Genomic DNA, 22,912 nt, shown 5'->3' on the forward strand with positions numbered 1-22,912 from the left:
CAGATGGCAGGAGTCCCCCTGGGCGAACGGCGCCTACCCCGCTGAACACTGGGAGCTCTTGACCATCTGGAGCAAAAGGCAATGAGCAGCACCCCGTAGCGGATTCCCCACCAAAGCGACATGGAAGAGGAGAGGCAGGATCACTTGGAGCAATGTCATCAACGCGCTGTCCATCAGCTCCATGTTGTCAGAATAAAGTGTCCCACATACACACTGAGAGATCTGATCTGTTGCTCTTTCTGTACAGGAATGAATGAAGTGCATGATGGGTTGGATGTTGAAATAAAATGCATTTGTCAACCCTTCAACTGCCTACTTTTCCCAACATTTCACACACAGAGAAAGCTTATCTTGAAGTCAACGTAGTCTCAGTGTTTACATGCAGGATAGACTCAAGGAAGATACTCAGTGCTCCTCGAGCTGTCCATCGTTCCATATAAGCACTTGCTGGAATGTATGAAGTTGAAGCTGTTGGCTAAACTTGTTCCTTTGGTAGAAATAATGTCTCCTACAAATCAAAAGCATATTTTTGATTTGGCTTGGGTAGCTGTGCAGTCGTCTCTCATGCTGAAGACCATGGGACTATTGGAACCAGACTGGGAAAGAACAGGAGAGAAAGACTCAGCATGTATTAGGTTAAGGTAGTTGATGTGAACCAGTGAGTTGTTCAAAATCCTTCCTTCACATGGAAGTTTGAGTATTAAGGGGGCTCAGTTTACCGTCCAACCATCCCTGCCAGTCACTGACATGCGCTGACTTTCAACATAATGACAAATTGTTGGTAGCAAGTACTGTCCAAATGATTTCCACAAGGAAAATTATACTTCAAATTTAACTCTACAGCACACCTTTGCATCAAAGTTCTCAGTAACACTCTGCTTCCACACATGTAGTTTGATTCATTTGGTCAGGGAAAAATGATACGTTATACAGACTCACAGGTGTGCAGCGCTTCATGGACCCACGTCCATCACATTCTGGATCATACCAGGGACTGACAGCAGGTCATGCAGCACTGATGTGTATATTTATGTTCTTTAGGTCACAAAGACATTCTGAGCATTATCAGTATTATTAGACTTCAGATTGACTGCACCTTTGGAATCATGACAGGCAGGTAGAGTGAGGACTAAAAAAAGCTATACGGTACCACAGTGTATATCGGGGAGACTAAAGTAACATCAGCAGCAGACTGAACGAGCGACAACAGAAACAGAAGTAAGATTAATAGATAAACCAGCAGAAATGTCAAGGAAGATATTTCTGTGACAACTAGTGAATGTTTGACCTGACCTGCTGCCTGGTACTTTTGAAACGGCACTTAGTCTGTCTTCAGCCTCTGTAATATGGTGTACAGCACATCCGTCACCTACGTTGTCCAATCAGGAGGAAGACAGGGAAGAGGGAGGAATTAATAAATGACATCTCAAGCACATTCTCTGTAAATATCAACAAGTTTTTGCCATCTGACATCCCAACACATATCACCTACCATCAGTCGCAGTTTTACATGATGGGTGGGATAGGTTGGCCTCCCCAAATCACATCTGATTGGATACATTTATGCATATGCCCCCAAGTTCAAGATGAGCCATCAAAATTATAATGACATAAGAGTGATTGTCTGTGCATATGCACTGGTAAGAATGCAGACAGACTTAGGTCTCTTTGATGATTATCTCCAAATTGCATCCAAGCATAAATCAACACTTAACTGACATTGTTAGATAATGTGGTGAAACAAAGTTCAGTCATCTGGGGATACTGATGCATGCTTTTAAGGAAAGATACAGAGGCCCACATCCTCCAGCAGTGGCTCTTTATCCTTTCCCTCTTCATGAAACTGACACAAGCACTGAATCTGAATCCCAATCAGCCCATACAGCAGGGTGTTGCAGTGATGTACCTGCGCCTGCTTATCCTCCTGAGGTGTCTCCTTCCCTGCTCCATTTAGAGCCACAGCCCTGCTCGGATCGATGCCTTTCTCCAGCCGCCCGTCATCAATTATTCACCTGATCAGCCCTGCTGCTCATTAGATGACTAATCCGGGAGGGTGAGGAGAGACGGGACGCTTTGAAACCTGAGACCGAGAGGCAGCAGGGAAGGGAAGGGCGGATCACATCTCCAGATCGAGAGAGCGATGGAGGGAGAGTTCATAGATGTGGGATTACCGATTTGTACATCTAAGTCCCGACATCCAGGAGGGTTTATAAATCTTTGATGAAACCATAGAATCACTTTGATGAATGTGCACACGTATCACCAGCATATTGCACGTGCCGACAGCAGCTTCACAGATGTTAGCGTATTAAGGCAGACTGGCAACAGAGCATCAACAGTGAGACGTGAGAAGGCGGGAGTGGAGCTTCCGTCGGCCCAGAGATTGCATGTTGCACTCACATTACACCCCACCTAAGTTGTTCTCGAGAACATCTGTGGTCAGTGTGGGTCACATTTTTACTGTCCTATAAATCTCCCCCGGCATTCTTCCAGTGACGCCAGTTTTGTTATTCCACGTCTCCCTGCATGTTGTTTAGCGGTCTTGTTTCCTCCCTGCTAGGTCTGTGCATCAGGGTCAAATGAAAGAGAGGCAGCACGTTCAAAAGCCAAACGGGTACACACACTCGGCAGGCACATTTCATCTGGCATAGATCAACAAGTCCAACATTTCTCTCGGAATGGGATTTAAAAAAGCAGCGCAGCTGTCTGTCCCTCACTTTTCCTGCTCAAGCTCAACACTTCTAGGGCCACGGCAGTGTTGAAGAGGGTGCAGCTCAGAGACCCAGAGAAATAAAGAACAAGAGAGAGAAAGAAAGAGAACAGCCCCCAGTTCGCCTTCTTTCCCACTGATCATGTACAAGCGGGGGGGTGGCTTTGATCTCCCCTGGCCCCCTGAGAGCCACAGTGAGGTAGGAGTGCAGTGTGACGGCTGTGGTACACGTTAGCTCTGATTAAAGGGAAATATGCATCACTGTATAGCGCTTTCCTTTTTATCTGCGCCTGCGATGTGGTGCGATGGCGACGCTAGATTGGGCCCCGATATGTACTGATGTCGCGGCTCTATCTGTGTTCCACCGGAGCTGAAAGCCACCTGAAGTTGAGTCACTCTCATTTGAAACCTTTGAGTCCTTATAAAGAGCTTGAAGAAGTTGAGGAGCTGACGTAAACGTAGCTGAGGTTGTTTTGTGTCAGGGAGTTGCTCTCTCTCTGTTTGGCTGTTTGAGTAGCAGCAGAAATCACACCAGAAGTGCCCTTTGACCTCTGATACAGGGTCATGTGCCTCCAGATCAATTAGAGCTGTGGACCTGCATTCCACACTGGCGTGGCAATGACTACCAGGGCTGGGCCTGCAGCAGAGCAGAGACCATTTGGTTCTGACATCAACAGCTAAAAGAAAATGCGCTCTCTAACATGCTCCTTTCAAATGTTTGTCCCTCTTGTTGTTGAATTTGACAAGAGTGGTTTAGTGTTTCTTTTTACTCTAAATGCATCTTGCAAAGCAGAAACAAGACAAGCAGAGGGAAAAACGGAGACCAATACTAATGTCATCCCCATTCATTAAATATGAAGCCATCACAAACAGACAGCTATTGTTTTAACACTCCTCTCAGAACATGGAAACCTTCCTCTTTCAACAACTGCCTCCAACCAACTATCATGTTGCATTTTAAGGCCAGTTTTTGTAAAGTGGATCATATGTGGTCTATTTAAAACATAGAGTGCAGTAAAACCAAAGGTTGGAACATTTGTACACATATCTGTTGGTTTGATTATGCTGAGGCAGACAGATGGGAGATCTGTTGGTGGGGGGAGCACAGAGGTAAGGCATATATAGGCTCTTGAAAGGCTAACCTTTTGGCTAACCCACTTTGCTCGACCCTCACATGCTGCACACTTGCACACCTTTCCAGAGTGAAACATCAATTAATCTCACTCTCTCTCAGTCTCATGTGATAAATACACAGTGACTGTGCCTTCTTGTCCGCCTCAACCCGTCACTCAACGTGTCGTTTCTTGCTACAGTGGGTGAAGTGGTCACATCTGCAGGGTATTAAATGTGCATGAGGATGGCTTTATTCTGTATTTCTGCTTTTTACCAGGGCTGAAATGATTGATGGGCAGTTATTCGTTATATAATTCCTTTACCACTACTGTTTGCTTTCGATATTTTATTATGTATATAATTTTTTACTGCTCGCTATTTCGATATTTTATTATATATAGTTTGTTCTTACAGTCACAGTACACTTAATTTTCACTGCCATTTGCATTTGATATTCCTTTTGTGCAATACTTTTTACTACTGTTTACTATTTGGCTATTTTATTATTTTGTTATGTATATAACCTTTTCACTGCTCGCTATTTTTATATTTTTATTATGTATAGTTTGTTCTTTATAGTCTTATTTTCACTTATTTCACTGTGTGTAATGCTGCTGCTGCACTGCAATTTCCCACCTTGGGATAAATAAAGTATATCTATCTATCTATCTATCTATTATCAAGGAAACATTTTCTAGTTCCTAGTTTGAAAAGTGAGGATTTCCTGCTGCTTTCCCTTGTCAGCGCCATGAGCACGTCAAACTTTTAATTTGACCGTAATTTCATGACCAAATACTGGTAGAAACGCCATTCCCAGACTGTGGTCTGGATCCAGACTGGAAACATACACACCACCTGACTGACACACCAGCATCAAGTCACCTCACCAGACATCTTTCAGGGGCTTGTAGCTGCAGCTAATGAGCTTAAATCTACTTTTATTTTACCAACGGGAAGCACAAGACCAGTGTGCTGAAAACAATGGCCGTGGTAAAACTTCAGGACATCAAATATGCTCATTTTGAAATTGATTTCAAGTGTCACAGTTCTGAAGTCCTGAACTTAAATATTCACCTTTCCTGGACCCATTACGCTGTGGAAATATGCTTGATGGCGTCCTAAGACTTTTGAGTGTCCCTGTTGTAAGAAAGCACCTCACTCACAAAGTCCTCAACAAAGCATATCTTTATTGTCATAAACATCAGGTTCTTCAGGTACACAAACAGTCACAAGCACAAACAGTTTAAGTATTTTTTTGTTTTTTTTTTTTTGGACACAGTTAACATATTAAGTGAGCCAAACACATTATATCACCAAATGTGGGTTTTTTCACTTTCTGACTTGTGCTGACGGTCATGTATGTTTCTCATTGAACTGAGGAAAGAAGAGTCTGACCCTTAATTCTGTCACTTCCTGGTTTGTGTTGAGGGCTTGAAAACAAAGGACAGTTCACTGATGAACACCTGAACATGGCATTCAATGAACTGTCGTCCTGTAAAGTTTACCCACTCAGTGCGACACATACACATCAGTGCTTTGCCCTTCATTCAAAGTCCTACATTTTGTGTCAGAAACTTAAGGACAGCTCTACATGGCTTTTGTTAGTTGGTTTGTTTGCCAGTTTTGGCAATGATGTATTCATCTTGTTTCCTTCCTCCACTGTGACAGAACAAAGCAGCTGATTCACTAGTTACTCTATGTAAATATATATATATTTTTTCTCAATATATCTATATATTCTATCTATAGAATTAGTCTATATAGCATACATATACTTTTGGTAGGGTTTTTAAAACATTCAGGTACATTCACTTGACCCTGTGATGTTTTTTTTTCTCCATATGAAAGATAACCACAGACATATGTTAGCGGAGCTACCTGCCATGTAGCCTCCCCATCAAGAAACAAGACATTAGGCATCGCCCAAATTAGAAGCAAACAAAACAAATGTCTCAGTGCTGGTTCCACGAGGACCAACAACGAGCGTAAATACTAAAAGACCTCTGTATTAATCTAGAGTATAAAATAGCATATTTTTCTGGACTTGACAACAGTTTATATTAACTCTAATAATAGAGTCTGGGTGCACACAATTCCACAGGTGCATACATGAGCTGGCAACAACAGGTAGGCAATTCGATGGTTTCCTTTGCGTATTTACTAAGTCAACAAAAGGTATTCTGTCAGTGGTTAAAATGCTTCAATGCAAAACTCACTTCTACAATCACTAGTGTGAAAAGACCCTTGGCATATCACAGAATACACATATAGGCATTAATCAACAAGTCAAGGAGATAGAACTTGGCCTACAGAGGACCACACTGACGATAAGCCACATTACGCATGAACACCGATTTTCTCAGAAGGCCACAAGGATGTCACTTGGGTGCTGGTTAGGAAAGTGTTCCTTCATGGGTCCAGGTTTCACAGAGGACCCTAATACTGCCCTTAATCAGACTGTCAAAGTTCAAGTCATGAAAATCTGAAAATATTGATTTTCCATTAGAGAAGCAGTATTACATCACATATTTGTGTTCACTGATTTCTTGTGACCTGTAATAATTCAAGGCCAGCAGATTAATTGTCAGCCAGTGTGATAGTAGACAGTGTGCCCTTGTTATGAGATTTACATTTCTCGGTATTTGAAGGGGTCAGTCCACCCAAATTGAAAAACGTATTTCCTCACTCTCCTATGGTAAATAGTAATATATAGCTGTGCAGATTTGGTAGTTTCAGTCAAGATGTCATTGTTGAAATTTCCACCTTCACCACTATGAAAAGCAACTGAATGGAATTTTGCTTGTGTTGCTCACAATATTAAAGTAGAGGAGTGTACTGTAAATAAAATGCAGGTCAATGGTATTTGTCTTTCAGGAAAAAAGTTGTAGAGCTTCTGCGGCTTAGTAGTCAGCGTAGGTAATGTGACCTAAAATTAACACCACACTATGTTTTTTTGTTTTTACAGTGACAGTATTATATCACTGTGTTACTTATAAGGTACACCTATTCTTCCTCAGTTCACTACAATAGATGCTACTGGCCACATTAGCCGCAAAACGTGCTACTGTCAAATTCAACAGGCTAACCAGCAAATTAAGTTTCTGAAGTGAATCTTACTTCGTATTGGCCCCCAAAGTAGTGTGAAGTAAAATGAGGAGTGTGCACATAAGACACAGCATGAGAGTTTTCCCGTTGTTGTGCCAACGACAGGGAAACTGGCGTGGTTGCTTGTAATGTTGCCTTCCACATCTTCATGTTATAAGAGTCGCTGTTAAAGCGAGGAAAATACTGACTGAATGTACTGCAGCTCTACATGTGTTACCCTCTACCTGCATGTTATCACAGCCACAGTCAAGAGCATCATATTTAATATGCTAAACACCTAATCACATAATGACCATATTGCAAAATCAGTGTCATGACTGAACTTGACACTGGTGACTGTGATGAAATCCAGTATACCACCCACCCCCACATAGGGATCAAGACACTGACCATGAACTGCAATGTTTCCGGGTTGAAATCTGGCGGTGGCCATTTGTTTTTTCACTCTCTCCCTTGTTACCTGTTCCCTGGATAATCCACAGAATAACAGATGTTGTCAAACTTTAAAAATGTAATTTTTCTTTGGGGTGGGGGCAGAAATCTCAGCGCAGATATCTTAAAAAACTGAGCACAGAAAACCAAATTATCTGCATGGCTAGATATCACAAGAGGGAGAAGTGTTTGGGTGAAATGACCTTTTAACAGTTTTACTGTGTCAGCTAGGTTAAAAATTACCCTTTTAATAACATTTAAATAAGATGTAGAAAAAAAATCCAACAGGATATTAAATACACACCTCCAAACAAAATAAAGTCCAAAAACAGAACAGTGCAATGAAAATAACATGAAAAATAATATTTTCTATAAAACTGGATTCTCTGACCAAGAGAGGATATACCTTATGAATTGTAACACAAAGATCAATTTTCACCATTGGCTTGTTGTTCTTTCTCCCCTTTTTTTTCTTTTGGACCACGTGAAATAATTCAACTGGTGAAAGATGAAACTAGTGCTAGAAGACATAAGAGAAACTCTCCATCCCTGTGCTGCTGATTGTTAGGACTGAGTGCGTATGAGGAGGAGCCACAGCAAAGGGCTCCACGCCCATCCAAGGGCTAGGCTGGATAGTGTGGGCTTGGGGCAGGTGTGTCCAAATCCTCATCCGCCTCACCCTCTTCCTGGCCAGAGTACGAGCTCAGGGCATCCCACAACAGGTTGGGCTGCTCACAGTGGTGGCGACTCCTCCAGTGCTCCATAACTCTCTCTTTACTGTCCAACACCTCGCTGCAAAGCACACAGTTAAAGGCTGCACCTGCTGCGAGAACCCCAAGGCCTCCACTGCTATCTGGTGACGAGAGGTCCTCCCCCTCCCTTTCACGGTGCTGAGACATGATGTGCCTCTTGAGCTTGGAGAAGGAGAGGAACTCCTCATCACAGCTACCACACTTGACCAGATTACGCTTCTCATTGAGCTGCCACCAGTAGTGGGCAGCGTGTTTTACCAGTTCATTCTCAGCCTCGCGGCCACCTCGTGGGGTTTGGCCATCATGAAGTCGTACGTGGACCTCCTCCCCATGCACGTACAGCAAGTGCATCTTCATGTCTGCAAAGGTTGGAGTGATGGCCTGGCAGCGACCGCACTTAATCTGCAGCTCCACGGGGTCTTCACGATCCTGCTCATCTGGGGAATTGGCCCTGGTGAGGAAAAAAAAAAAGAAACTTATTTATAACTTTGTTTTAACTGTTTGGAAAAAGTTACCTAGTCAGAAAATTGATCAATATCCTTAAACCAACAAATCTATACTGTATGGTGACATGTGAGCAAAAAACCTGCAACAAGAGTATGGTAACGATGAACTAGTTGGAGATGTGTTCATGAGTTGTCTCAATCAGTAATAATCTCACCCCTCTACAGACACATTGTCCTCATGATGGCTGATGGACGGCTCCACGGTCAGCACCACTTTGTGGACCTCTCTCAGATGACTGAAGTAAACGCCCACATATCCAAAGGCCTTCTTGCAGAACTCACAGCCTAGAGACCGACGAGGGCGTACCTCAGAGTGGTGAAGCTTCATGTGGGTACTCAGGCTGCCAGAGTGAGCGTACGCTTTGCGGCAGACTGGGCAGACGTAGGGCCGACTGTTGGTATGACTGTTCATGTGGCTCTGGAGGTGATGCTTGAATTGGAAACAGCGGCTGCAGGTGGGGCAACGGTGGAGCGGACGGCTGCCTATGAACACTCTAGGATGGGAAGCACCTCTCAGGTGCAGGGTTACTGGGGCTGGTTGGGGAGGACAGTCCAGGGCCTTGGTTGTGGTAGTGGTGGGAACCTGATGACCAAGTACAAGCTCCTGTTCTTGACCGTCTGGGGTAATGGCCGGCAAACTAACCAGTTGAGGCACTGACTCCATAACCAACATGGGTTTGGGTCGGATGCTGCGGTACTTCTTTGAAATGTCAACTTCCTTTTGTTTGGAGCCTGGAACACCTGCTGGCTGTTTCTCAGGGACCCTTCTACGGAAAAAAGACAAGGACCTCTTCTTTCTGGCCTCAAATGCCAAGATGTCTTCCATTGTTTTTCTCTTCCTCCCCCTCTTCTTGCCAGGTGGTTTCTGCAGGGTTCCCAACACAGGCATGAGTGTGGTCTTGGCCTGGGGCTGTAGAGTGGAGTTTGGAACCTGGTTGTGACCCAATGATTCAGTTGTCTCAAGGGTTTTGGATGAAGAATCTAAGCAGCTGGTGAGTCCTGGCTGGCAAGAGAAAGCCTTCTTTTCTGGGGACAAATTGCTGAGCTTGGTGGCTGGGATGAGGGTGCTTTTGATTTTAGAGTAGGGCGGGATGGGCAGTTTACCCTTAGGTGGGGAGGGGATAATCTGGACTGCTTTGCTGAAGATGGCTGGGGACAGGACAGTGATACTGCTCTGAGGTTGGGCTGCAGCAGGCTTAGATTGGCACAGCCTCACTGTAGTCTTACTTTCGTCCGGAGATTTGCCTGGGGAGCTTTTGATAGCAGCAGGGGGGTACTGGAGGTTCTGAACAAGGCCAGTTGTAGCAGGTCGTTCAGAGCCATCTGGTGTTCGCTCTAACTGAGATCCTGGGTACAGAACAGCGTTGTCTGGGAGTAGAGCAGTGACAGAGATATCAGAGGAGGCTGGGTCAATCAGAATTACCTGCTCGGAAGGCTCCTCTTTGGGCACTAGGGCTTCCTTTGTGTGCTTGGACTCCTGTTGTTTTTTGTTCATCACTGTTGATGTCCCACATGCCACTGACTTGGTCTTTGCTGTCACAGCAACCTTGGAGACTGTTTTTGCCCTGGCAGCTAGTGGTGGTGATTTGACCTTATCTGTCGTTCCCTTGCTCCTCACTGGCTGGTATCTGGGAATGGGCAACTTGAGGTTCTTTGGAATTGACTGGGTTTGTTGCTGTTGTTGCTGTGGTGTCTGAGAGGAGACAGAAGGGGGCAGTGCCACCAGAGAGAAAGTGCCATCCTGACCAGCTATTTGCATCAGTGCATAGTTTTGGGTGGGCACAATAATGGACTTGGGGCTGGAGGCGGGGGTAGCCTCAGGGAGGGCAGAGGGAGGTTGGCAGGACAGGACCGCAGGGGAGGGGGAGGGCACCACAGCTGGGGCCTTAGGGGCGATGCTCCGGAACTGAAGGCTCTTCATCTGAAGGGCTGGACTTACTGGCTACCAACTGAAACAGAATCACAAAACAAACAGTTTGATTAGTTATGCAGTGAGACCCACTATGCCTTTATAGCCTGAACCTGCCCTTTCACCCCTCCAACCTCAAGTTTCCACATCAACAATAACTCCTGAAAATGCAACACCACGCATGACTGCAGTCTTAAATCCCTAATCAAACATACTAAATAGGAATAATTCAGATGGCTACAATACTTCCTGTGGTCTCTTATGAAAGCTGCCAAGATGATAAGTATAAATGTGACCTCACTACACAAGGCCTTTTTTTGTGGTGCCATAACTGTGCAACCCAAGCAGGAGAGAAGCAAACATACACCATCAAAAACACAGGCATCTGCACAAGTGTGACAAGCTGTCCTGTTACCCATGTCTCTCTGGTCACACACAGCAGACTCACTCTCCCCCAGGCTAAGGACAGACTGCCCCCTTTGATTTGGGCTCAGTGTGCAGCCACGGTACATGCTGGGGCTCCGCGGGGGGGTTCCTTATACCACCCCCCGACACACACCCCCACCTCAACCCACTTCCTGGAAGGATCAGCCAGTAGAGCGTGAAAGCTGCCCAACGGCAGGATCTTTACCAGATGAAGAGGGACTCCCCTCTCAGCTCCCCCTCCACTGACCAACACTGCAACCTGGCCGAAGGCAAAGAGGATGCCCCTGAAAAAAGCCCTGGATTTACTTTATCATCCCTTGTTCACAAACAACGTTTCATGGTTATCCAATGGGGATAAGGCTGTTCCAGTCTGTGGATCACCATTCTGACTGTGTTGATACAAAATACTGCTGAAGTTTATGGGGAAACTGCAACCTCAGAGTGAGGTTTTAAACAAGTCTATATTATCTAAATCTACCAGACAGTTTCCATCCATCAATCAAAAGCCACAGGTATGGCTTTAAAAACAAAGGCAAAATTCCCTTCATTTATATCAATACTGTATCTTTATATCAAAAGGAGGGAGAGATTACAGTGGAATGCTTCAAAGGGCCTAATTGTAAACAGACTCTGAAGTTTGAATTTCACATTATGACCTGACTTTCAAAAGCAGCTTCTCATACAGGTACAGTTCCAACTCCACTCTGTAATACTAATCAGCGTAAAGTGCAACAATCTGGTGTCACAAAAGGCAAATATTCAACAACATAATTTCTCAATACACCCCCCCCAGTATTCATTTTCAAAGCAGTCTGGGCAAGAAGCTTTATATATTCAAAAAGAAAGAGAAGAAAAAGAAAAACTGCAAAGGGCATATTGTTTAACAGCTGGAAGTGTTTCTGTGCGGAGAGATTATTTATACAGTACCCCTACCGCATTACGACTCCATAAAACTGGAGATATTCCTTCTCTGTGTGGATAGTTGACTCCAGTTTGACTGTGACTTTGGCTGAACACCGAGTGGAATAAAACCGTGGGATGTGTGTTCCTCTGGGCACTTTATGTGGCTATAGAAAGTGGGAGAATGGGACAGAAGCTATGCTTGGCGAGTCTACCATGTGAAAGTTTACAGTTTGACATGAGGGAGAAAAAAAGGTGTGTATCAACAGCTGGAGAAGCAGCCACTAGGCCTATAATCCTTTTGTCACAGATGATTCAGCAGACATCACCTGACACCAAGTAACTCAGCGCAAAAACAAGTTCAGCTTTACTATATCTGTTCGTGTCATTCCACCTGGAAAAGTAGGAATGACTCTGGAGCAGCACAGTCATTATAGGGGAATATCATGTCTGAACTTCATGTCTTTGAGACGTGAACTTTGGAGCAAATCAGTGTATTTGATATTCGACACAAAGACCACAATGAATTCATCACCATCATCCTGAGATAATCCGGACAGTTTTGCTCATTCAAATGCAAACTTGTTGCAACATATAATGTCTGATCATGTACACCAGGGGTCCACAACTACATTTGTCCAAAAGCAAGAACTTTTCTGAGGAGACACAGTCGGGGTTAGACTTTCAAATAAAACAAAATTAATTGCATCTAGTCCTAATTGTCTTATTACTGTTTAATATCTTCTCTTTCTTACAAAATGTATGTTATTTTTATTGGCTCATATAAGTGTGAACAGACTCCTAAAAACATGCAAAATCCATAACGATACTGTTAAAATGTTCTCACAGCTTCACCAAGGAGGCAGTCAGTCAACTACCAATGAATGAGTCCTTATCTCAACAAAAAACTCCTCTTCCAAAGGAGCAAACAAAAATCCTCAGTTTGAAACTCAATACAAAAGTTGGAAAATGAAAATAAACCCAATTGATCCCTCTTGCGTATAATAGATAAAAAGTTATTCTTTGTCAACTTCGGAGCGGCTCCTGTTGTCGGGTGGTGTTTTGCTGTCAGCTCCAGGGAATGACCAGCCTGGGAGATGAGTGGTTTGATGGTGGGTCCATGAGCATGATGATGATACAGCTTAAAGCCATACCTATTTATTTATTATATAGAGGTAATGGCAAAGTCTCTTTTACTGGTATAGGCTGACAAATTTCACCATTTGAAAAAACACTCAAGGCCACCCATTCCCATCCTCCTTCAATCCTGTCTCTCCATTACTCCTCTCTACGGTATGTGAGATGGGATAGTTGTCTCAGTGTGGTCTTCCATCTGCATAATCAGCATGTTAACAACTCTCTCCACGTGGGAAAAGGTAGAGAAGAAAGGCAGACAAGAGAGTAGGAAGGATGAAAAGAGAAGAGAAGGGAAGGGTTTATTCACTTGTTTATGTACCAAGTGTACAAAGTGTCATTCAGCTTGACCTGTCCTTCTTAGAATTGGTTTTATACCCACGCCTCAGCACAATGTGATTGCACAGGTCTATGGGGAGTTCCTTGGACTTCATGGTGTTTGGTCCTGTGCATTGTGAGCCACAAGTGTGTCCCTTACCAAATCACGTCCAATCAAATTCTACACTATGAAGACATGAAGCAAAGATGATAAAAGAAAAGGTGCACATCTCAAAGTGCCATAGCAAAGAGACTACATACACATATACACAGTATATCAATGGGAGATGTCGTGTTTTGATTTTTAATGAATTTGCAAACATTTCTAAAATATGTTTTTGCTTTTAAATTATAGAGTACTGTGTTTAGACTAGTGGGCAAGAAGTACATCTAAATCAAAATTAAACAAGCAAGGCTTGAATACTGCAACGACAACACCTACTGCAACTACAAAACTGGCCTACATGGCTGAGGGCACTTACATTAGCCTATTAATCTAAGTGCATGAAAATGCCCACAACTGCAAACCTGTGTCTTCCTAATTATTCATCAGATCTGACTGGCCTTGTCACTCTTCTAAGGGGCATTACACAGCAGAGCAAGGGGAGAAATGTACAGGGAGGTCACAGACGCTACTCAATCTGCTGCTGGATTTGAAACGCCAACCGTTCTAATCTGACTGGAGTCAGAGGTCAGGGTTAGGGTGACACAAAAACCTGGTTTCTGGAGACAATCTGAGAGACTGAGGGAGAAAGAGAAGAAAAAAGGGTGGGGGTGATCCACAGAGACAGATTATCAGGTAGAGCAAGAAGGGTGAGAGGTGAGGATCTGTTGTTTATGCTGGAAACAGGTCAGGGTTGAGCAGGAGGGCAGTGTGGGGACGGGCCGGGCATCCACCTGGAATGGAATGAAGTGGTACAACGTGGACTGCACAAGCTACACGCACACGAACTTCAGCTCGCACCCTCAAACCTGGACCTGGGTCACATGTAGAGGTGGTCGAGCCAAGACCGATCGACTAGCCAGCCAAAACAACCTGCCTATTGTTAGCCAGTAATGCAATTTAGAGAGAGGTTAAAGCACTGCTCTGTGAAATGTCAAAACAAGGAGAGTGCTATGTTTTGGTAGCTTCCCTGATGCATTCGCTGGTTCCGTTTTGTCTCACTTTTGGCCAGCTACTGTTTAAACTGCGGAGTACAGCATTTTACTCCCGGTCCACCCAGACTGTGTGCAGGATCCAAACATAAGACAACATGGCGGGTTTTCAAAAAAAGTTAAGCTACTGAAAAACATTCATATGTGAAACTGCCAGTGTGTGGACAGTGTTTGTTGATAGTATACAATGGGGAAAGAGAGGTAGCTTCTTCTTCTCTTGTGGTGAGTTTTAAAATATCAAATCTGAAGTGTTTTGAGGAAAGCAGAGCAGAGAGCAGAGTAGTGTGAGGTTTGTTATCTCCCTTGTAGGTGAGAGCAATGCTCATCTGGGACTCACAGATAGTGCCTGGAGATGGAGGGGGTCTGGAATGAAGTGTGTGTCTGTGTGCGTGTGTGTGTTTTTGTATGTGTGTGTGTAAGGGAGGGAGGGATAAAAACCCAGCAGAGGCCAAGCTCCCCCAGGTTTTAGCCCAGATGAAAGGCCAGGATCTGGGCTAGATAAGAGGGCAGATCATGGGGGGTCGGGGCCAGCCGGCTGTGAGAAGCCATGTCCAGCGGCCATCTTTCACCAACCTCCTCCCTCTCTCTCTCTCTCTCACACACACACACAAACACACACATACATACACAAACACATGTACACAGCATGTGGGATTCATGAACCTGAGAGCATGAGAGAAGTATTTAAAAAAAATTAAAACTTCACTCTCGCTTTTTCAGGCCATTGTTAGAACACATTAAAAGGAACATTCAATTAATCTTGCAGTCCAAGAGGACATTAGATCATTCCATTTGTTTTTTTTTTTCTCCTGAGTGACCACAAGCGTTATCTGTGCTCGATTGCTTCTTCCTGCATGCATGCTAACTGTTCATCTTGCTCTCCAGGCTAAGGTGTGTGTATGTGTGTGTGTGTGTGTGAGCTGGGGAGCTAGGGTCTGGAGCGAAGGCAGTCATGGGGAAAATGAAATCAGTGTTTGCAGAGGTCCTTGTTTCATCTCAGAGCTCCGCTGAATGAGAGGGCCAAGGAGTGGGAGAGAAGACACACACAGACACACACAGACACACACACACACACACTTGCCAATTTGGTAGCATCCAGCTGCTTCTTTTCTCTTTTCACTGGACAACAAACAGCGAAAGGTGTTGCAAGAGAAAACATTACCGCACCATATGGTATTCATGCCATGCGCACAAACACACAACCGTATGTCATCCACTGTCACCTGAGCAATCAATGCAAGGGAGAAATCCATTTCAATTAGGATCCCACTGCTCTGCCCTGCATGCGGATGCAGATGAATCAATATAGAAATCCCACGGCTAGCCCACGGTTCCTCTTAGAGAACAGGCTGAACTGAGACTCTGGATGTTTTACTTTGATTGACTTTCATGTCAGAAATAAGAAAACCCTCTGATAACTTTCATTTCTACCTAAACCTTTTTCTAAGTATAAATATTGCAAGGTAGGGCCCTCCACGGTGTAAGGATTTCAGAATTGGTGGTCATTACAGACAAGCTGGACCCTCATTAAAAACACGGCACTGCCCTTTGAAGGCAGGATGCTGTAAACCCCTGACAACCAATGACCTTTGACCCTGCGTCCAACAAGGCCATGTGTCATCCCTGGGAAGCTGCAGCGTCTTCAATCATCCATGCTCACAGATGAACCAAATGAGCACACACAAACACACCCTCACAGTAACATGCACACAGATGACATGGCTGCCGGCTCGGAGCTGAGTGGCATCGACGTGGAGCGGAGGTGACAGCAATGTGCCCGGGTGCGTGCGTGCGTGCGTGTGGAGGTGTGTGTTCAAGGGCTCAAGCGTTAACGTGCTCCCCCCTCAGGCAGCCAGCACTGTGCTGGCCATAGAGACTTTGCTGAACACTAAACCTTTACCTGACCTTTCCCTCTGCTGTGACATTTGGACCCTTGTGAATAGGTCAAACAGCACTAAAGAGTGGTGGAAAAATGGAAGGGAGATGGAGGGGAAAAGAACTAAGAGGGGGCTAAGGGCTGTCAGTGCAGGGAGGTGACAACGGATATGTGTTGGGAATGTGGAAGAAACAGAAACATCAATAACTGAAAGTTCCAGTGTTCCTCAAATTTCCACAAATAAAAACCTCACGTGGATGGGAGATTTTACTCTCTCAAACCAAATAAAGTCATGGCGGGTTAGTTCTTTGGTTGTGAACAGCAGAAGGCCATCAGTCAGTGTGACAGCACGTGAGGACGGTCAATTTAATATGCTACTCCGCTGAATTTGAGTCGGTGAAAAAGCACAGGCAGTGTCAGCTATTTTGTTTAGAAATGTCGAGCGTCACTTCATTTTGCCGCGTGACTAACAGGAGCAAGGGAGGAAATGACGACATATAGGTAAGATCGCGACAGAAGTAGATAACACACATGACAAAGCGGATAGTGGTGGATGTATGGCACACGAGGACATAGAAGGTGTCCTTGTGTACTGTACCAACGCAGATACAAACATGGTGAACTCTAAAATAAGGACACAGTCGATGCAACAGGAAACAAACAATTTGTTCTGGTGTGTAAGTAAAAAAGTAAACAAGCAAATAGTGAATTTACATGACATGTAGGCCACACGTATCATGACATGGCATTGCTAGGCATAATAATGAAACTGTTGTCATATTCTAACCAGCAAACTTCCACAGTGTGAGAGGCATAGTACTAATATCGAGACCGTGTTCCCAGTCCAGCTGGATGAGAGGATACAGAATCCGAATTCTGTGCACGCAGCGGCTGATTCTGTCAATCATCAAAACAAAGCCAGAAGCAAGAAGCTCGATCAGACTGTAGACCAGTGTGTTCCAAATGCTGAGAGGCACGCACAGGTCTATGGAAAGTAACAATTATGTAAGTGTGTGTGCACAAGAATGCACGGAGTAGGCATGCAATAATGAGCCGTTCGCAGTTTCACTGAACTGGCCGTGTGCTATGCTTCAAACGGATTACTTTCCATCTGGAAAGTGCGGGTGTCATCCGAGAAGTTCTGTGACTTTCCGTAACACACAATCCAACAATCACACAGAGGTGCAGGGGTATGGAAGTGGACATAAGACTTAAGATATATCAGGTAGCATGACCACAACACAACAGGTTGAACGCTGCACAAATGATTTGTGCAATCTGAAATATAGAACTTTGAAATCATCAGGTGATCCCTGATGGACACAAAGATGTTCAAACCTGCACTGCCTGCAGAGGCAAACGCCACGTCCATCTCAATCTAGCCCCGTCCTCCTGTCCTCTCCCTCTGTCCTTCATTTATTAATGTGCTCCTCCGTCCCTACTGACAGACGTGCAGTGCACAAACAAGTAGAGTAAGTACAAAACCTGTTCAGATGCACAAACACTCCCACAGATGACGACTGCAGAGGTTTTTGTTCACGGTGGCCCTTCCAAGGAAAAGTGATGCTGCTGCAACCTCGACTGGGACACTAAGAAAACACCTGCGTTCCCGGTCCCACCTTAATGATCACTCATCGCAATGGGAGAACTTTAATGGGGGCCCTGGAAGGAAGGAAGCTGCCAGCTTGCTAATTTTAGGCACTCTGCATCTGAGATGAAACGCTGGAAAAGGCAGCGAGGAGGCGTGGAGAGGCGGGAAAGTTCTCTGTCTCTGACTTTCTCGACTTTCTGCATCATGTCTTTTTCTAACTATCATTACCCCCTGCATCCGCTGTAAGAGAGAGTCTCATAGCTCTTTGATTCTCTGAATCATTTCTCCCTCTCTTCCTGTTCCCAGCCCTCCCTCGCTCTCTACCTCTTCCCGGCTTGCTCCGTCTCTTTCTCCCTTTTTCCGACTCTCTCTTTCATTCTCACCTCCCTCCCCTTTCTGTCGGTACCTGAGTAAATAAACAGTGTTGTGTGGGATGCTAATTAGAGCAAGTTCAGGGACGTGACGAGCCCAGAGACAGATAAACAGCAAGGTGGGGAGGAGAAGAGATGAGATGGAGGGGGAGGGGGTGGAGGTAACCCACCCCAAGGGCAACACAACACAGACACAAACATGTCAGCTTAGCGGTGAAGGACAGACAAGACCGGTTTTGGCTTTCAACCCAACTTAGGGCGGCTTTGAAGCGAAGGGCGGTAGCAGGGTAGAGGACTTTGAAGGAGCTGCCACGGAGTGAAGGGCACTAGCAGAGAAAGGGGCATGTGGTGGAGCTTCAGCCATGATGAGAGGAAGAGGGAACGTCATGCAAACTTCCTTAATGACGCGCTCCTAGAGACCCGGTGTGAGATCAAAAGAATATGCAGATGATCTCAACAGTTCTTCTGCTGTTGAGGTGAGCTTGGGCTTCTGAAAACAGGTCAATGCGAGACAGCTTGTTTTTATTTAACATAAGGTGGCCTTTCTGCAGGGAATAAGCTGCTGGATATGCAGGTGAAAAGGTAATGTAACAAAAGAGAGGTGAACACAAACAAACACGCTATCACTTGGTTGTAGCTTGTGTCTGTATACTATCAAAGCAAAAACATGATTTCATTGGACAGGCAGCAGGCTGACTTGTATTAGCTTTTAAATCACTTCTGCTGGGGCCGGAACAAGCTGCTCGGTGGTTAAACATGGCTTCCAATGCAGCCAACCACTTCGTAACTTTTCAGTGTGCTGCACTGCATTCAGTGTGGTCCATTACTCTTTTTAGAAGGTACCACAATCTACAACTCTGCTGTCAACCTCGCATTCAGTATCACCTACTGAGCAGTGCCGACATTCAGTTGCAGGAGCTCGCCCCCAAAGTGGGTGGAGAAATGTGGAGACAAGAGTAGAGTTTGTGAGAGTTACAGTTCATGCAGTGACGAAGGGCAGCTAGCTGTTTTTCAGATTTGTCTCTCTAAAGACTGAAGTCAAGTGTGACCTGATGAATTCCCAGAGCAGCATTACTACATTCCTTCAATATTTAATTATAACATTACATCTTAAAACCTTGACCCTCATAAGGGTGTAAAAGAAACAGTATTAATACAGGTTTGAAAGGAAAATGTTAAATACCGTGTCATTGAATGGACTTGAATTGAATTTTGATGGAATGACTTTAAACTTGACTTGAACTTGCTCAAAGGGGGCATTCAGGGTGAAATCAGCCTGCCGTTAAAGCAACGCATGCAGCTGTGTTGCTTTAAGTACCAGTGAGAGGTGAAATAAATTCCAGGAAGTCCAGTTTAACATATCTGTGAATATGAAGGCTTTTCAGATGCCAAAATGCTGCACGGCGGTATAGAATGATGACAGAATTTTACAACTTTGGAAAGTCATCAAAGCGGCAATTATTTCATCTTTCGTCGTGACGATCATGAGGTATACTGTAGAAATATACCATTCACATTAAAAAGTAAGGTGATTGGAATGTGCACTTGCATGTATTTTATTGGCCAGTCCAGCGCCTTGCCAGACACTGTAATGCTACAGTGCGCCAAAAGCTGAGCCCGGTTCCACTTCTGCGCCGGGACCCCTGCTGTACCTCAAAATCTAATTTTTTGATTTAGTGAACTATGAATACAGTCACTCTATTACACTATCAACTGATGGTGATTATTTGTTACTGGTAGTAGTTATTTGCCTTTTTAATTCTGTCCTCTAGATTACAAAAATTCTAATTTTACTACTAATCATTTCTACTGTTATAATTTCAGTGTATCTTCAGTACCCTGGGCTGCTCCAGAGGAGGGGCTCGGTGGTCAACAGTGCTTGTATAAACAGCTCCCAGGGGTGACTATGTGTTTAACAGTGAATGTAAAACAGGGCTTTAGTGAAAAACAGCATGAACGCTTTTTTCCTGCCTAAATAAAGTCTTCAGAAAAGACCTTTTGTTTATCTTTCAAAGCTATTCTCATTCCTGAAGATTTGGTGGATCACTTATGTCTGTCTTTGTCTGGAGTCCATAAATTGAGCATCTGCTCAGGTGTCTTTGTTGCTTTATTAAAACCGTAGGAAGCGCTGTCTGGCAGGATCAAAGCCAGCCTTGGACCGTAACGATCACTGATGCTGCTGTTAAATTAACCAGATGTGAGTGCTGTTCACTCTAATGGGGGGATTTCGCCCCACGAGCAGAGGAGGTAAGAGAGGCGGTGGACCAGGTACAAGAGGGGAGAGGACGCCCGGGGAAAAATGGTGAAACATGTACCATAGCAAGAGATAATGTTAACACATCACGTGAACACTGTCTTTAATGTTACACAGAGATGACGCACGATTAAAAGACATCTTATGATCCCAGATTACGGCCAGATTGGTAATGACAGGTGCACGGGAAACCTTGCTGTTACAAGGACTTGCATAAGCTTTTAATCTGACGTTAAGTCCAGCACAAACAGTGATGATGAGACAGAGAGGGGAAAGTGGAAGGCAGAGAGGATCACAATATATCTATGAGATTGCGGAGGAGAGGGGAAATGAAGGGAAATGTAATGGCTGGATAGATGAGCTATTTTTATAATGAGGTCAGTTTGAGCTGTGGGATTTCATTCTCCTGGGAGACACACAGCACACGCACACGCGCACACACACGTGCGCGCACGCACAAGCACACACACGCACAAGCACACACACGCACACACACACACACAAGCACAGGGGAACAGTGGCGATGCATCGTTCCTGCTGACTGGGGCTGCCTCTGTCCACAGGAAGGAGAAGAGGAGGAGGAGGGGAGAAACACACAAACCCAGGTGTCAGAGAGAGAATCTTGAGGATTTTGGTCGTCACCTGATTGGCCGGAGGGGTCTCGTTTCCCCCCTCCAGTGCTAGAACACAATGACTGATGCTTAATTATTGAACGAGACCGACTTTCACTCTTGCCCTTGTTTCCTAACAAACAAACATATTCCTCCACTCCCATGACCCCCACTGTTTCTAAGTCAGTACATTTTGCAAACTTAATGACAGAAAACACTACTACAATTTTTTGCAGACAACAGACACTCAAACCACTTTCCTCCCCTCAAGTTCGATGTCTGATTCAAGTGCATTTTTTTCTAAAAAATACATATATTCCTGCACTTTTAGTTACTATTTAAGTTGGTACATTGAGTATGTAGTGTGTGTTGATTATGTACAGCATGTAGTTCTCTAGTTAAAAAAACATATATATTATCTTGTACTTCTGCTGCTGTGAAAGTTCAATTTCCCTGCATAGGACCTATAATAAGGATCTATAACATGTATTTTGTCTTATCTTAAAAACTACTCACACAACCAAAAAGTGTTTACCGATTGGATGATCCTTCCTCCTCAGCTCCTTCCTCGCTCCTCCTCTTCCTAGGTGGTGCCCAGGATTTGGTCCTGTCCCCCCTCTCCACACTCCCCCTGTGAAGACATCAAACATTAACCCTTTAAATAAATAGCAAAAAGCAGAGAAAAACAATCACAAGGCGAAGTCCATAACAGATTAGTTAATACAGAGCCCCAGAGTCTTAAATGAATGAGGCATTATGAATAATCATATGAATAAACAGAATAAAATAAATGAATCTTTATACACTGGTATAATTTAATTCATGTTTAAAACTGAAATCATTGCTACAAAAGCTAAAGTATGAAATGGTTTAGGCTGAGTGGCTTTCACTAGCTTGCTGGCAGTTAGTTAGCCTCCTGGGATGCTGAGGGCAGATGTGATTGGCTGAAAGGTGAGGGGGCGGGCACAGGTGACAGCTCCACAGTCATGAAAAGAGGCATTATGACAAGAATACCACTGTGAAAAATGACATCATGAAAAAAAAAACAGACGTTTTGTAAAAGGGCAGAAGACATTGTTATTGGTCTTACCATTTTTTTTTAATGTAAAACTTCTTAATGTCTTATTTGTCTATGCTATGAAACAATTTAGGGCACCATAGGTTAGGACCAAAAAGATGGTGCCTGCAGTATTTTTTCAACGCATTCATCAGAGGATGAGCACCACTTCATAAATTCCTGGAAGTGTGATGAAAGAGGCGAGGGGTCTCTCAAACGATCTGTCTATAGGGTATAAAGTGTAACATGGTGCAACGACAAAGTACATTGAACAGCAACAAGATTCGCACACTAACACGGCTCTGCATGGCCCGTTTCACAAGCACACACACACACACACACCATCTACAAACTCTCTCTTATGCACCCCCTGCTCTCTCTAAATGCCTGTCGCTTTGGCCCTCCATTAAGCCAAGCGAGCGCTCGTTTAGCCAGTGTCTCGGCAGTTGGGAACGCAGGGTGCCCACTCAGTCAGATCCAGCCGTATTAAATAAATAAGGAGCGCTCTTCTGTGTAAATTATTCATTTAACACGCCTTATCCTCTTCCAACAACCTTGTTAGAGCAACTCAGGAGTGGAGAGGGGGCGAGGGGGGGGGGGGCAAACGGAGGGGAAGCAGAGGGGAAGAGGCAGACACCGCGGCTCATGTGCGACTCAGCAGAACCTGTGGTGCATCTCTAAGCTCTCTGGGC

The 22,912-nt window shown here is 44.5% G+C and overlaps 1 protein-coding gene across 3 annotated transcripts in view; it reads right to left on the reverse strand.

Annotated features, from left to right (window-relative positions):
* Positions 1-5,024: 5,024 nt before the first annotated feature.
* Positions 5,025-22,912, reverse strand: part of znf438 (zinc finger protein 438) — a 56,743-nt gene continuing 38,855 nt past the window's right edge. For all 3 annotated transcript variants that reach the window (XM_041961902.1, XM_041961901.1, XM_041961900.1), the window contains 3 exons: positions 21,699-21,794; positions 8,774-10,567; positions 5,025-8,563 (listed from right to left, as the gene is read on the reverse strand). In XM_041961902.1, coding sequence (XP_041817836.1) covers positions 7,984-8,563; positions 8,774-10,539 — 2,346 coding nt within the window. In that variant the 5' untranslated portion in view covers positions 10,540-10,567; positions 21,699-21,794 and the 3' untranslated portion in view covers positions 5,025-7,983. The remainder of the gene's footprint in view (positions 8,564-8,773; positions 10,568-21,698; positions 21,795-22,912) is intronic.

The sequence above is a fragment of the Chelmon rostratus genome, chromosome 20 (assembly GCF_017976325.1).
Source record: "Chelmon rostratus isolate fCheRos1 chromosome 20, fCheRos1.pri, whole genome shotgun sequence".
NCBI lineage: Eukaryota > Metazoa > Chordata > Actinopteri > Chaetodontiformes > Chaetodontidae > Chelmon > Chelmon rostratus.